Consider the following 12,162-nt stretch of genomic DNA (forward strand, 5'->3'; position numbering starts at 1 on the left):
TATGACCCAATTTGTCATTTAACGGGGACTGGCCACAACATCCCTTTAAAGTACAAGCTGTCCAAACACGCTGAGACGTGGTGACTCGACACCGTGTGGGTGGGTTTTCCACATGCTGAGGCCATGCCACCCAGTGGGGGTGCTGAGCTAGCTCAACAGGTATTGGGCGGGGGATCGTTCTTGACGGGAAGGGGACAGATGGAGGGGGGCTGCCAGACACATTCGTTACACATGGGAACGAGCAAGTGACCCTGAGCAAGGTTTGACACTGCAGTTTCAAGAAGAGACAGGGAGAGACTGTCCTTTGTAGGGAGCTGAGCAACATGCAAACAGATCTTTGGGTCTGGAGGGACGGGCACCGTCAGGCTCCTGTCCCCAGAGGGCAGCAGTCCTGCCCAGGTCAGCCCCAGAAGCTCACTGCACCCCACCCCCTGGGAACAGAACACAGCCCTTCGCTGAAACAGGGCCACTGGGTGAGCAGGGCATGGCTCTGGTCTTTTTTTTTATTTTTTAGGATGTTATTTATTTTCAGAGAGCGGGGAGGGTGGGAGAAAGAGAGGAAGAGAAAAATCAATGTGAGAGAGAAACATGGATTGGCTGCCTCTCATACGCGCCCCAACTGGGGACTGAACCCCAAACCCAGGCCTGTGCCCGGACCAAGAATTGAACTGGGGACTTTTTGCTTTGCAGGACGATGCCCTCCCCACCGAGCCACACGTCAGGGCCGTGGCTCCAGTCTTTGCACCAAAGGGGCCTGGAAAAGGGCGGACGGACTGACGGCGGAGCTGTGGCACAGACTTGGGCCTGGGGCCACTTGGCTCCGGCCTCCCTCGGCCCTTCTCCAGGTTACGCGGGCCTCAGCGCCTGCCCCATGGACGTGCGTGTGCCTGCGCTCGCAGCAGAAAGCAATGGCAAACTGCGTTCCGACACAGAGAAGTGGGTGGACGGCGGCACCCGGAGGGGCACACTGCCGAGCAGAGCAGTGCCAGTGCCGGGCACCAGTGAGCAGGCCGGGGCCTCGGCCCATGCACGAGGAGGCCTGGCCCAGGTGGGCTTGCCCTCTTCACCACAGCAGGCTCGCTCTGGCTGAAAGCGGGCTGCAGGTGCACTGGGGGAGGCTGGGTTTCGGGGCCAGCACAGAGATGCCAGCTCTGGGCTTGCTGCCATCAGCCCCGCCCCAGCCCGGCAAGCAGCGGCCTGTCCTGTCTTCCTCCTCCTCTCTGTCCGTCCTCCATCCCACAGCCACATCCCTCACTGCCGAGTCAGACCCGACCAAACTCTGAGCAATCAGCCTGAGGCACAGTATTCTGGGAAGACTCTGGTGGTTTCCTTCACACAGCGAGCACTGCATCTCAGAACGGCTTCCTCAGGCTGGGCACCAGGATTGCAGGACTGTGGGGTGGGGGGTGGGGGTGGCCTCAGGTCTGGGCAGCGCTGCTCCGCCAAGGGCCTACCCCACACCAGCTGTGCCGACAGGAGCAGAGGCAGAGCCCTGGGCCAGGGGACCCAGGCCCCCGACACACATGGTGACTCACAGACTCCCTGGGGGCTGATAGGCCACACGTTCCACCACACAGCCTCGTGCTGAGGGACGTAGGGAGGGCTAGGTCTGTGTCTAGAGCCATGTTGCAAGTCCTCATGGGATGCCTCGGGGGCTGGAAAGGAGCCTGTGCCCTCTCAGAGTCCCCGGGTGCCAACCACAGACCAACTCTCAGGGCTCCTCGCTCACGGTGCGCTGTTCCCCCAAGTACCCCCGACAGGCCCTCGGCCCTGATCATATTTCACCCCCTGCCCACAGGGCAGGTGCCGGGTGTGTGTTTGGAAATGCCCTGAGGAGTGTGCACTGTTGGTTCAGAAACATGGAGGTCAGGGCCCACAGCTGCTGGCAGCCTGGACAGAGGTCACCTAGGCTGACTGTCTCCATCATAGCCTCGGGCACCTGGGAACCCTGACTGCTGTGCCTGGGGCTGTTTAAGCAGAGACATCACCACCATAAGAGCACTGAACTCGGGAAGACAGCGCTGCACAGACCGTGAGCAGGACCCTCTTGTTCACAGGGTGGGCTGGAGCCGGAAGGCCGAGTCCCCTCCTCCCAGCTCAGCTAGGCACACCTTGGCAATGCACTTTTCTCTGCCCACTTTGCCCATGAGTGGTCCTGACCATGCCAGAGCTGGCTTGGGGTTTGTAAACACCTTCAAGCAAGTCGGTGCATTCACAGCTACGGGGTCCACAGGGGTCCCCGAAGGCTGATGTGGGCCTGCCCCTACACCCGAGGCAGGCCCAGGAGGGAAGAGACTCTGCAGACAGAGTGGGAGCACAGTGTGATGGGCAGGGGGGCCAGTTCTGTCCTCCGAGGAGGCTATGGGGGTGGTGGGTGAACAGAAGCGTAAAAGCAGGGACTCCGGGGGTAACTGTTGGAACCCCTGGTGTGGAACCCCTGTGACCTGGCCTGTGACCCTGGTGTGAGTTGAGGGCCTGGGGCAGACTGTTCTCCTGGGTCGGCGCCAGGCTTCACCAAAAGCGACAGAACCGGTCCAGTCACCTCTGAGAGAACCTGATCCTGGAGGACCAGGTGTGGGCCATGTGGGGTGGGGAGTGGGGTGGGGGGTTACCGTTGCCGGCTCGCTGCCGGATGGTCAACATCTGCTCCCCGGACAGCTTCGCCTTCTTCATCGCTGACGTGGCTCGTGGGCAGCCGGACAAGCTGGGGACGAAACGTGAAATGCCATCAGTCGTGGGTCTTGGCAGAAGACTCAGTCGTCAGCCAGGCCCGTGGACTCGGGCACAGGTGTGGACCCCAGCGCGGGGTGTGGGGTGCAGGGTGGCCGAGTGGTCCCACCAGCCCGGGCAGGAGACCCCTGGCTGTGTCCGCCTTTCTGACTGTGCAGCAACCCAAATGTGCACGGGGGTGAATTTAAACAGAATTTCACACTCGAGGCTGAGGAACAGGTAGTGAGCACCCCACCTAGGGCCCCTGTCTGGGCAGACCTGGCTCACAGGGACCCGCTGCTCACCCGGGAGGCTGCTGTGAAGTCTCCCATCATCTCAGCTGGGAGCTTTACAACCAGCGCCTGTGTCGTCAGGTGAAGTGGTGGAGCCCCACTGTCTCCCTTGCCTAGTGCTGTGAACTGGCCAGCGGGCCTCTCCCGCCTCCCATCTTGCTGGGCACTTGCTCACTGTGCTCTGCACCCCGAGCACCTGCCAGTCCAGCCTGGCCTCCTCTCCCGCACTTTCGCCCCGGGTCCACCCGGCACAGCACCTTTGGTGACCTGAGAACCTGCAGAGAATGTTGCACATACATGATTACCGTGAAGTAATCGTGGCCCTGGGGCGACTTCATGGCCACCGTGAAGTTCACCCCGACCTTCAGAACTACACCCTGTGCACCCCTCTGAGGCCAGTGGCCGTGCAGACCCCACAGTCAGCAGCAGCAGAGCTGGTGTTGGAGGAGTGAGGCCCCGTGCCGCACAGCCTCACTGCTGCTCACGTGTGTGCACGCTGAAGGCACAGATGCCGGCTTGGACACGTGCCTGCAGCAGGCAGTTCACGAACCTGTGGTCTTACCTGTTGCTCTTCCTAGAACCTCTGCTAATGGCCTTTCTAGAGCGACAGGGGGTGGGGCAGCAAGAGAGGTGGCACCAGCCCCAGGCCCAGCCCTTTCCCTACCTGAGACACACCAGGGAGTGGAGGCCTCCGGGAGGCCATGGCACCTGAGGGGCTCAGCACCTGTCCCCGAGGCCCACCTCTCCCTCAGGGCCATCCACCGGGACCTACCTCACAGGAATCTCCTGAGCTGACTTGTTCCTCAGGCCTGTCCCTTCTCCTCTCACTATCACCACGGTGACCCGTCATTGTCCCTAGCTGGGCCCCTGGGGCTTCTCCGAGCTCCCCTGGCTCATCCCCGACTTAGCCTCCCTGTGGAGAAGAGTGTGGCTTCTCCATGCACAGTGTCCAGAGGCCTGAGCGATGTCCTTGCAGCCCTCTGAGATGGGGTCCCTCAGCAGAGCCCTGTCCTCTTACTTAGTGGACGAGGCCCTGTGGCCTGACAGGCATACAGGGTGCTATGTCTGTGCCCACGCCCCTCTCCTCCCTGAGTCCCCCACAAAGCAGGGCGGTCTGCCCGCCGTCTGCTGGACCCCTGGCCTTGGCCCCACATCCATAGCCCTGCCTCTCTGGCCATGGGCTCTCGGGCTAGCCTGCACCCTAACTTATCACTGTCTCTGCCCGGCTGCCATCGCCAGAGCCTGTTTTCTGTCCCTGGGACCATGGGTGCAGACAGGCATGCGTGTTCCAGCAGCACACACCAATTGAGAGTGGGAAGGCCCCACCGTGTTCTCCTGCTGAGACCAGCACGGCTGCGGAGAGTGCACCGACACAGGTGAACCGCAAGACAAAGCGAGCAGAGGGGATGGGACTCCAGGGCCCGACCAGGAGCCACCCTGGGGTCCTGAGACCCACACAGAAGTCTGCTGCTTCTCTCGGGTTTCAGTCACTAGAACTGCCCGCCAAGGTGACGAGTTGTGGTGGGTGTCCTGTCCAGCACAGGAGGCTTCAGCCAGAGCCAGGGATTAGGAGACAAAGACAGGCTCAGGGAGCCGTGTATTTTGCACAGATGCCTGCATGCAGCCCCAGTGCACCCCTGTGACTGCACTGCTTCTCCGGGTGGGCTGCAGTTCAGGGCCAGACTGCCACCAGTGGCTGGAATCCTGTGCGTGGCACAGTGCCATCTGGTGGCCACTCCAGGAGAATCCACACAGGGGTCTCCGCCCAGGGGTGGGGTTTCAGGGAGAGCCCCGCCCAGAACTGTCCCTGACTGACTGCCCTGGGCGTGGACTCAGAAAGCCCTGGGACTTAAGGGTCTGGGTGTTCTGATCCAGGCTGTACACAGTTAACCATTCCTACTGCTCCCTGTCCCCTGGCTGCTCCCTGTCCCTGGGCCCCAGTGTCTGCATTGGCCACTGGCCCAGAACCAGGGAGGGTTCTGGGTGAAGGAGAAGCCTGCAGAGGGCCTCAGAAAGAGACGGCACATGGCACTTTTACCAGGACACTGGCTGCAAGGGGACTTCCTTCAGAACATCAGAGCTAATAAGCCACAGGGTCCAGGGTGTGCACGAGTGTCTGTGGGGAGGAACGTGACTATTTGAGAAGCACTCAGTCGGGCGTGCGGTTCAGCGTGTCTGGAGGTGGGGAGGACGCCCGAGAGGCCCTGTGCGGGACTCCACTGGCCAGGAAGCGCACGCCCAGCCACCCCCACCTCATCCCGCCCTTCCAAGGCTGGGGTTCAAGATTCAGCGCTGGTTCCCCCTCTTCCTCTTTGTTGGGGACGAAAGGAGACGTGGGCAGAAGCTCCAAGCCTCAGATGTGGGAGAAGACGAGCAAGTCCAGTCCTGAGGGCCGGGAGCCCCCACTGCCCACTCCGAGTTTCCACGACAATGAACTTTCCAGCTACTGATGGCTGGCACCCCCCAAAGGTCTGTTGACATCCTAACGTCCAGGACCTGTGCATGGGACACCTCTGGGCATGGCCTTCACTGATGCGATCGAGCAGGCGATGGTGCGTGAGGGAGGCTAGGCCCTGCCAGTGGCTGTGTCCTCGTGAGAGGAGGGGACTTGGATGCAGACATGGGGGAACACAGCCACGGGGCGGTGGGGGTGGAGATCCAGGAGCCCTGATGCCAGCAGGAGCCCACTCGTCAATCCCGGCCCTTGGCCTCTGGAACCAGGAGAGCGTGGCTTCCTGTCGTTTGTGTCGGACGGCTCAGGGACCAAACGCGGCTGTGTGTCTGGGCTGTGTGTCTGGGCTGACCTTGAGCTTCTGGTCCGGATGCCTCCCCTCTTTCCACAGGGTTTCCACCGGCTTGTGCTGTGCGAACTGAGCTCCTCCCACGAGCTGCGTTGAGGGGCAGTGGCTGTGAAGGCGGGTTCCACGGAGGAGCCCCTGGCGCTGAGACTCAGGGGCCCGTGGGGGCTGAGCTTGCCTTTGCCCAGCTGGGCCCCGAGTGGCTCTGAACAGCCCCCTCAGGCCTTGTTCCCGGAGGAGGGCTAGGACGGAAGAGGTTGTGCAGCCGGGAGCCGAGAGCTGAGGAGGAATGCGGGGTGTGCAGGGCTCTGGACTGGCGGGGCCTTGCGTGGGGCTCAGCCTGCGGCTCAGACCTGCCACCGGGCACGGTATCCCCCAGGAGTTCATGGGATGGAGAACACTCACAGGTCACACCCTCTGCCTCAGGGGACAGAAAGAGGTGGTGAGGTGCGAGGCTCCAGGATGCAGTGCGGCCCCAGCTGCAGGAGTGCGCCCGGCAGCCTGCGGTGCCTGGGGAGGAGGCACAGACACCACCCAGCCTCTCCCCGGCACTTGGGGACTTGCAGTCGGACATAGGCGCTGGATCTGAGTTCTTCCCTCCCAAGCACTCTGGGGCAGACCCTAAAACTTGTGGCTAAAACAGGAGCCGGCCCGTCTGAGCTGGCTCAGGGCCGCGGTCAGTGGTCAGTGGTCAGTCCCACAGGGCAGTGCCTAGGGGTTTGCATGAGGCAGGCGGGGGCCCGGGCAGGGGCCCTGAGGACTGCGGGCTGTGACGGTGCTGTGCTGTTGGCCTCAGGGGGTTGGTTCTGGGTTCTAGTTAGGTCTGACTCTCCTCAGGGGTGGGTGCAGGAGCAGGCGCAGCCTTGGGCAGCATGTCTCCCTGCACCAGGGGACACGACCGCTTCCTCAGCAAGCCCTAGAGGTGTCCCTGTGCTGGGGACATCAGTCCGGAGCTGAGCACAGGCCTGTGTGGGCAGGGGCTGCCCCGGCCTCCTCTAAATCAAAACCAGCAACAAGTACGAGGCCAGATAACAGAGCGCAGGAAGGCACAGAGAGCCCACCTCGCTCTTCTGTAGGAGAGCAGAGGGTGGCTGAGCGGAACGGCCGCAGAAGCCGCGGGCATCCACTGCAGCGCCAGGCCTGGCCCTGGCCCTGCGTGACGTGAGGGAAGTGGGGGTGCTCCCCGTGTGCCCCGAGCCCTCCGGTCCTTTCCTCCCTGGCTGAGGAAGAAGAAAACCCTTGGATGACGTGGGAGGAGGCAGGGCCCTCCTCTCCACCACCCAGGTCTGTTCTGTGAGCAGGGAGTGGACTCTGTGTGCTGGAGCCCACTTGGGGTGTGTTTGTTGGGGCGGTCGGCCCACCCAAGCTGCGGTCACTCTGAGTGCCGCCATGCGGCTTGTTTCTGTTGCCGTCCTCCTGGGGAGCACTGAGCCTGGGGAACACTCTGAAAAAGGCCCCCTTGTTGGGAACGGGCTCTGGCAGGACTGAATGCGAGTGCAGTGGTGTGTGCCCTGGGCCCAGGAGGAGACTGGCAGAAAGGCCGCTGTGGTGAAGCCCCTGTGGAAGAACACAGGGCTCACGTCTAAGATTTTGTGCTTGTATCAGGGTGAGGACATGTAAACTCAATTTCGAAGAACCTTCTGAGTTTTACCAGAGTGGCGTGAGACCGAGGGGACAGCAAACTGGCCTCCCTGGCTGACTTTCCTCGCACCTGCCCTGCCCCGCCCCTCCAGCACTGTCCCGACACCCCAAGACCGGTCGGAGCTGGCTTCCGGAGTCGGGATCATGACCGAGCTGGAGGGCAATGGTTTCCCACCCTCACCTGCATTTGTAGGAAGGTGTTAGCAGCCCGTCCCCTCACCTAGAGTTCCTGCCACTCAGGAGGGCTTGCGTTGAACCTCGGAAAGGGGGCTTGTTTTTATGGGTCAGATTAGCAAAGCACAAAACACTCTTGTTCCTGTGTCATGTGACCGGGTTTTAAAATTAAAAAGATTACAGATGGTCAAATGTTTGACGTAGGAACTAGGAGAGCAATTTGTCACTGCCTGTGAAATGGCACAGGCTGGAACTTTGCCTCCAGGACTGTGTCCTGAAGATGTGTATGCAGGCGCGCCTACAGTATCTGCGGTGGGCGGTGCATGGGGGTCCCTGGCCACCTGCACGCACTGGGCCCTCGTGAGGGGTGCAGGGGAGGCAGTGGGAGGCCCCTGCACCCCAGGACGAAGCCCACAGGGGCTGCTCCTGCCCTGAGCAGACGTCTAAGAAGCACTGCGATCTGTTTGCACAAGAGGAAAGAAGGGGTTGCAGTCTGGAGTGACGCGTGTGATCTGCTCAGGGGTGCTTGCCGAGAGGGGACCCCACTGCCCGCCTCAGATGTGAGCCGAGAGTGGAGGTTGGGGCGTGGACATCCCTCTTCTCTTTGGCCCTGAATATCCTGTTTGCATTTTGCCTTCCTCTCTTCACTAAAACGTCTTCCCGAAAGAACGGCGAGCTCATTGTCCTGTCCCCCTGAGCACGTCATCGTCACTGCTCGTGGTCTGCGTTCGCTTCTGTCTGTCCTGTGCAGACGTGGGTGTGTTGCAGACGGAGTCAGGAGCGGCGACACAGGGCACAGGACAAGGACAGCCTGACCCCACCCCCAGGGCATGGTGTCCAGCATCCGCACGATGTCCCAGTTTCCCCCTCACGACCTCCCCAGCCCAGTGTCCACGACACCTGGACCCCCAGCCCGATGGGCCACTGTCTGATTTGCCCCCCTCAGCAGTCCTGACCCTCCTGCCGTGAGCCTGCTGGGGCCCTCCGTCTAGACAGCTCACTGCAGGGGCTTTACCTCACATCAAGCAAAGAACAGCGAATGGGGTCGCAGAAGTATTGCCTCTCCTGGGGCTTTTCTGCTGCCTCTTTGGCCCAGGCACCAGGCTGGCCTGGGCCGGTACCGCGCCCGGGCCCTGGGGGCCTGCCTGCTCGCTCTGCAGCCCGAGTGCGTGGGTATGAACCTACAGCCTGCCCCTCGAGGTGGACCCTCCGCAGACGTCTGAAAGCTTCGGGCCCGGCGTGCAGCGCCTCCCCAAACCAGCTAGGCTTCTTCTTCTTCCCCACATCGGGGGCATCTGCTCCATGCCGGGGCTTCCGGGCCTTTCCCTCTCAGCGCGGGGACGACCAAGGGGCTGTGAGTGCCCACTTCACCTGCCGGCCGGCCAGTGCACTCACCTGCGGTGCGTGAGGAAGCTGCCGCTGACGTGCCCTGAGCCGTCGCACCCGGGCGTGGGGCAGGACATGCCCTCCGTCTTGACCGACTTCCAGGAGAACTGGGAGCCATTGAGGTACCCGTCCTTCTGCCGCTTGGCCGCCAAAGGGCAGCCCGAGGCGCTGCGGTGGGAGGCGTACTTCCCGGTGATGTGGCCCTGGCCGTCGCAGCCGGGGACGGGGCACCTGAGGGCGGACACAGGAGACACACCTCGCTGCCTGGCCACCACATGCCTGGCAGCCTCCGCAGCAACGTCAAAATCACTGGACATGAAGAAAAAGTCACACTGCACGTGGGCAAAGAAAAAACCCAAACGAGCTGGGAGACGCTACCTAGTGGGGCGACACTGCATTCCCCTCACAGACCCTCCCGGGAGCGCCAGCTGTGGGTAAAAGGCCCCACGGGGGACTGAGACGGAGTCACAGCCTTTACGGTGAAAACACACAGGTCAGCGGGAGACGGCTGGGCTGCTTTGGAAAAGGCTGCTTCCCAGGAGCTAGGAAACACTTGTTCGTCTGGCCACCTTCTCTGGAAGCCAGGAAGTGCCCTTCCAGAGGGACAAGACGTCCCCCAGGCTCCAGAACGGCGTTGGCGCGAAGTGCACCTCGGACACGTTTTTGGAGTAGAGGAAAACGTCCCTGGCTGGCGCTCAAGTCCAGCAACAGGCTCGCTGTCCCTCTGAAGCCTCTCCCTCAGGCTGCTGGGAAGGGCCGGTCACACAGGGTTCACTCTAGGACGGCAAGTGCAAGCTCAAGGCCCCGCATGGGCCCCACGTGGGGGGGCTTGCTGGCATCTCTTTACACCAGTGGAGTTACATTCTATAGAATTCGTATTACCTATTTATCATGATACATTTCAATTTGCTTTAATAATTTTTATGGCAGCTAATTTTTATTTTGTTTTAATGAAATTTTTCTCTGAAGGCATTGAGTGAGGCTGAATCCCAGGGAGACAGCACCGGGTTCACCTTGGGGTTTCTGAGACCCTGGTTCCCGGGTGTCCATTTGGGCAGTGGCCTGAGTGAGTGGGCACAGACACCCCGGCCTCCACGTGGGCAGCCCGGGCCCCGCCTCAGAGTGAGGGCAGCTCAGTGCTTTCCTCGGGCCGGGAATCATCCCGCATTCCGTGTGGTGTCTCAGTATCTCCACGTGCTTTCACGCATCTGCCTTTCCCCGCAAATGACCGGCTCTTTCCACAGAGGGGCAGCGGGAGGTGGGTGTTTGACTCGCTCAGAACAACGGCCAGACCGATGGGCGTTTGCCCATTGAGTTGCCTGTTCCCTAGATGACTGGGTTTGATCTGGGCTTCAATGGTCAGACTGGCAGACACCTCGAAGTGCGGCCCCCACCGAGCCCGCCAGGCCCCGCCCGCCAGCGCGCACCTGATCGGCTCCTGGTCCTCCTTGTCCTCCTTGCTCTGCGCCATCCTGATGCCGCTTCTCTTTGCTCTCGGGCAACCTGAGAGGCTGAGGAGGAAGCGCGATTTCAGAGAGCCCCGGGGTGTCCATCCGCGAGGCTGCCTGCAGGGTTGGCAGCGCTTTGGCGGGGGTCTCTCCGGAAGTATGAGCTCGTGGGCAGCGAAACGAGACTGGGGAGGGCCCCCAGGTGCAGCCCCTGCCTGTGCTCTCAAGGCACCTCCCTCTGCAGGTGTGGCCCAGCATTCCTGCGGGCCTGAGCTTCCCGAAGACCCTCTGCCCCGGGCCTGGGCCTCCGGGCGGGCCGCTGGCTCTCCAAACCACTTCCTGCCGTCTCCGCACTGGGTGGGAGCTAGAGGGTGCTCCTCCTGCCAGCTGAGCACTGGAGCCCACGAAAACCAACTACACCCGACCAGCCCTGGGGACGTGGGGAGGAAGTGCTACTGCCCCCTCGGCCCCAGCTCAGAGCTCCCCTGCAGAAGCTGAGGCTGGAGAGCCCGGGCCGTGTCTCGCAGACTGGCAGATTGGGAGGGAGCCCAGAAGGTGTGCAGCAAACAGGTGCCCGTCTGCCCAAGGGGACCCACGTCTTGCCCCCACTCCAGGGCGAGGACACCAGCACAGTCAGCGTGATGTGAACCTGTAACATGAGCCAGAACGTGAGCGGGTCTCCCAGGCGCTGGCAGACACATGCTCAGCGACCTTAGTGCCTTGCTGCCAACTTTGGTCTGGATTTGTGGTTCCTTCTTCAGGGGCCAAACGTAAACCCAACAGGTGGCTTCTGGTTGGAGCGAGGTAGCCGTTCACACTGCAGAAGCTCAGCACCCAGGCTGGCCAGCCGCAGGGAGAGGTGTGCTTGGGAGTGGGGGCAGCCCTCGTCTCTGGGGGGCTGAGCATTGCTTGCTGGGGGCTCCTGGGAAGAGCTGGTCTCTTGGTGTTGGGCTGACTCTCCTTCCTCACCAGGGCCGCTGCGGAGGCGAGGAAGTGCAGACCTGTGGCCAGGGAAGAAGCCTGGAGTCGGGGCCTTCGAGGGGCTGAGGAGAGGGGCCTTTTGTGTTGCCTGGAGACAAGGCAGCGGGGCCACGCCCCATGAGGTCGCCTCACCAGGTTGGGGGGTGGGGGCAGCAAAACACGGATGATGGGTTTTTTTAATAGAGCATCAGAGCCAGTCAATATACACGGACTAAAAGGACCTCGGGACAGTTTTGGAGATGGCACAGAGACTGAAAAACCACACCACTATTGATACCAAAATGAAGAGCCAGCATGGGTCCGACCAGTCGTGACTGGACAGGCGCCGACCTCGGGCCACTCCCATGGGAGTCCACTGCGGAGGTCCCAGCTCCACGACACAACCTCTCATGGCCTCGCCTTCCGCCAGCACACAGTGACGAAGTCACCAGATGCGCCGCGTGGCTCTGAAAGCCACAGGGGAAGCACGCAGTCTCGAGTGTGGGCTCATGCCCAGGAGGGGACAGCCACGCTGCCTGTGCCTCAGGGAACACAGCACCAGTAGTGAAAAGGGCTGAGGTGCCGCCAAGCCCTCTCTAGTGTTTGTGTCTGGGGGACGACCCCACGCTCCTGGGAAACGGGCCATGGAGACCAACAGAAAGAGAAGCGTTTGTACTTGGACCTGTGGCCACTGGGCTGCACAGGCCTCAGAAGGTGTCGGCGTCTGTGCTGGGCTGGAGCTCAGTTAAACAG

At 61.9% G+C, this 12,162-nt stretch overlaps 1 protein-coding gene across 1 annotated transcript in view; it reads right to left on the minus strand.

The window, feature by feature from the left end:
• The window catches only part of MYT1L (myelin transcription factor 1 like), a 131,089-nt gene that overhangs the window by 4,826 nt on the left and 114,101 nt on the right, over positions 1–12,162 (minus strand). The window contains exons 17-19 of the mRNA XM_037048659.1: positions 10,429–10,512; positions 9,011–9,232; positions 2,613–2,704 (exon numbers count right to left, since the gene is read on the minus strand). Of these exons, the coding sequence (XP_036904554.1) occupies positions 2,613–2,704; positions 9,011–9,232; positions 10,429–10,512 (398 nt within the window). The remainder of the gene's footprint in view (positions 1–2,612; positions 2,705–9,010; positions 9,233–10,428; positions 10,513–12,162) is intronic.

This window comes from Sturnira hondurensis, unplaced genomic scaffold (assembly GCF_014824575.4).
Source record: "Sturnira hondurensis isolate 20B ecotype Veracruz unplaced genomic scaffold, ASM1482457v3 Scaffold0006413, whole genome shotgun sequence".
NCBI lineage: Eukaryota > Metazoa > Chordata > Mammalia > Chiroptera > Phyllostomidae > Sturnira > Sturnira hondurensis.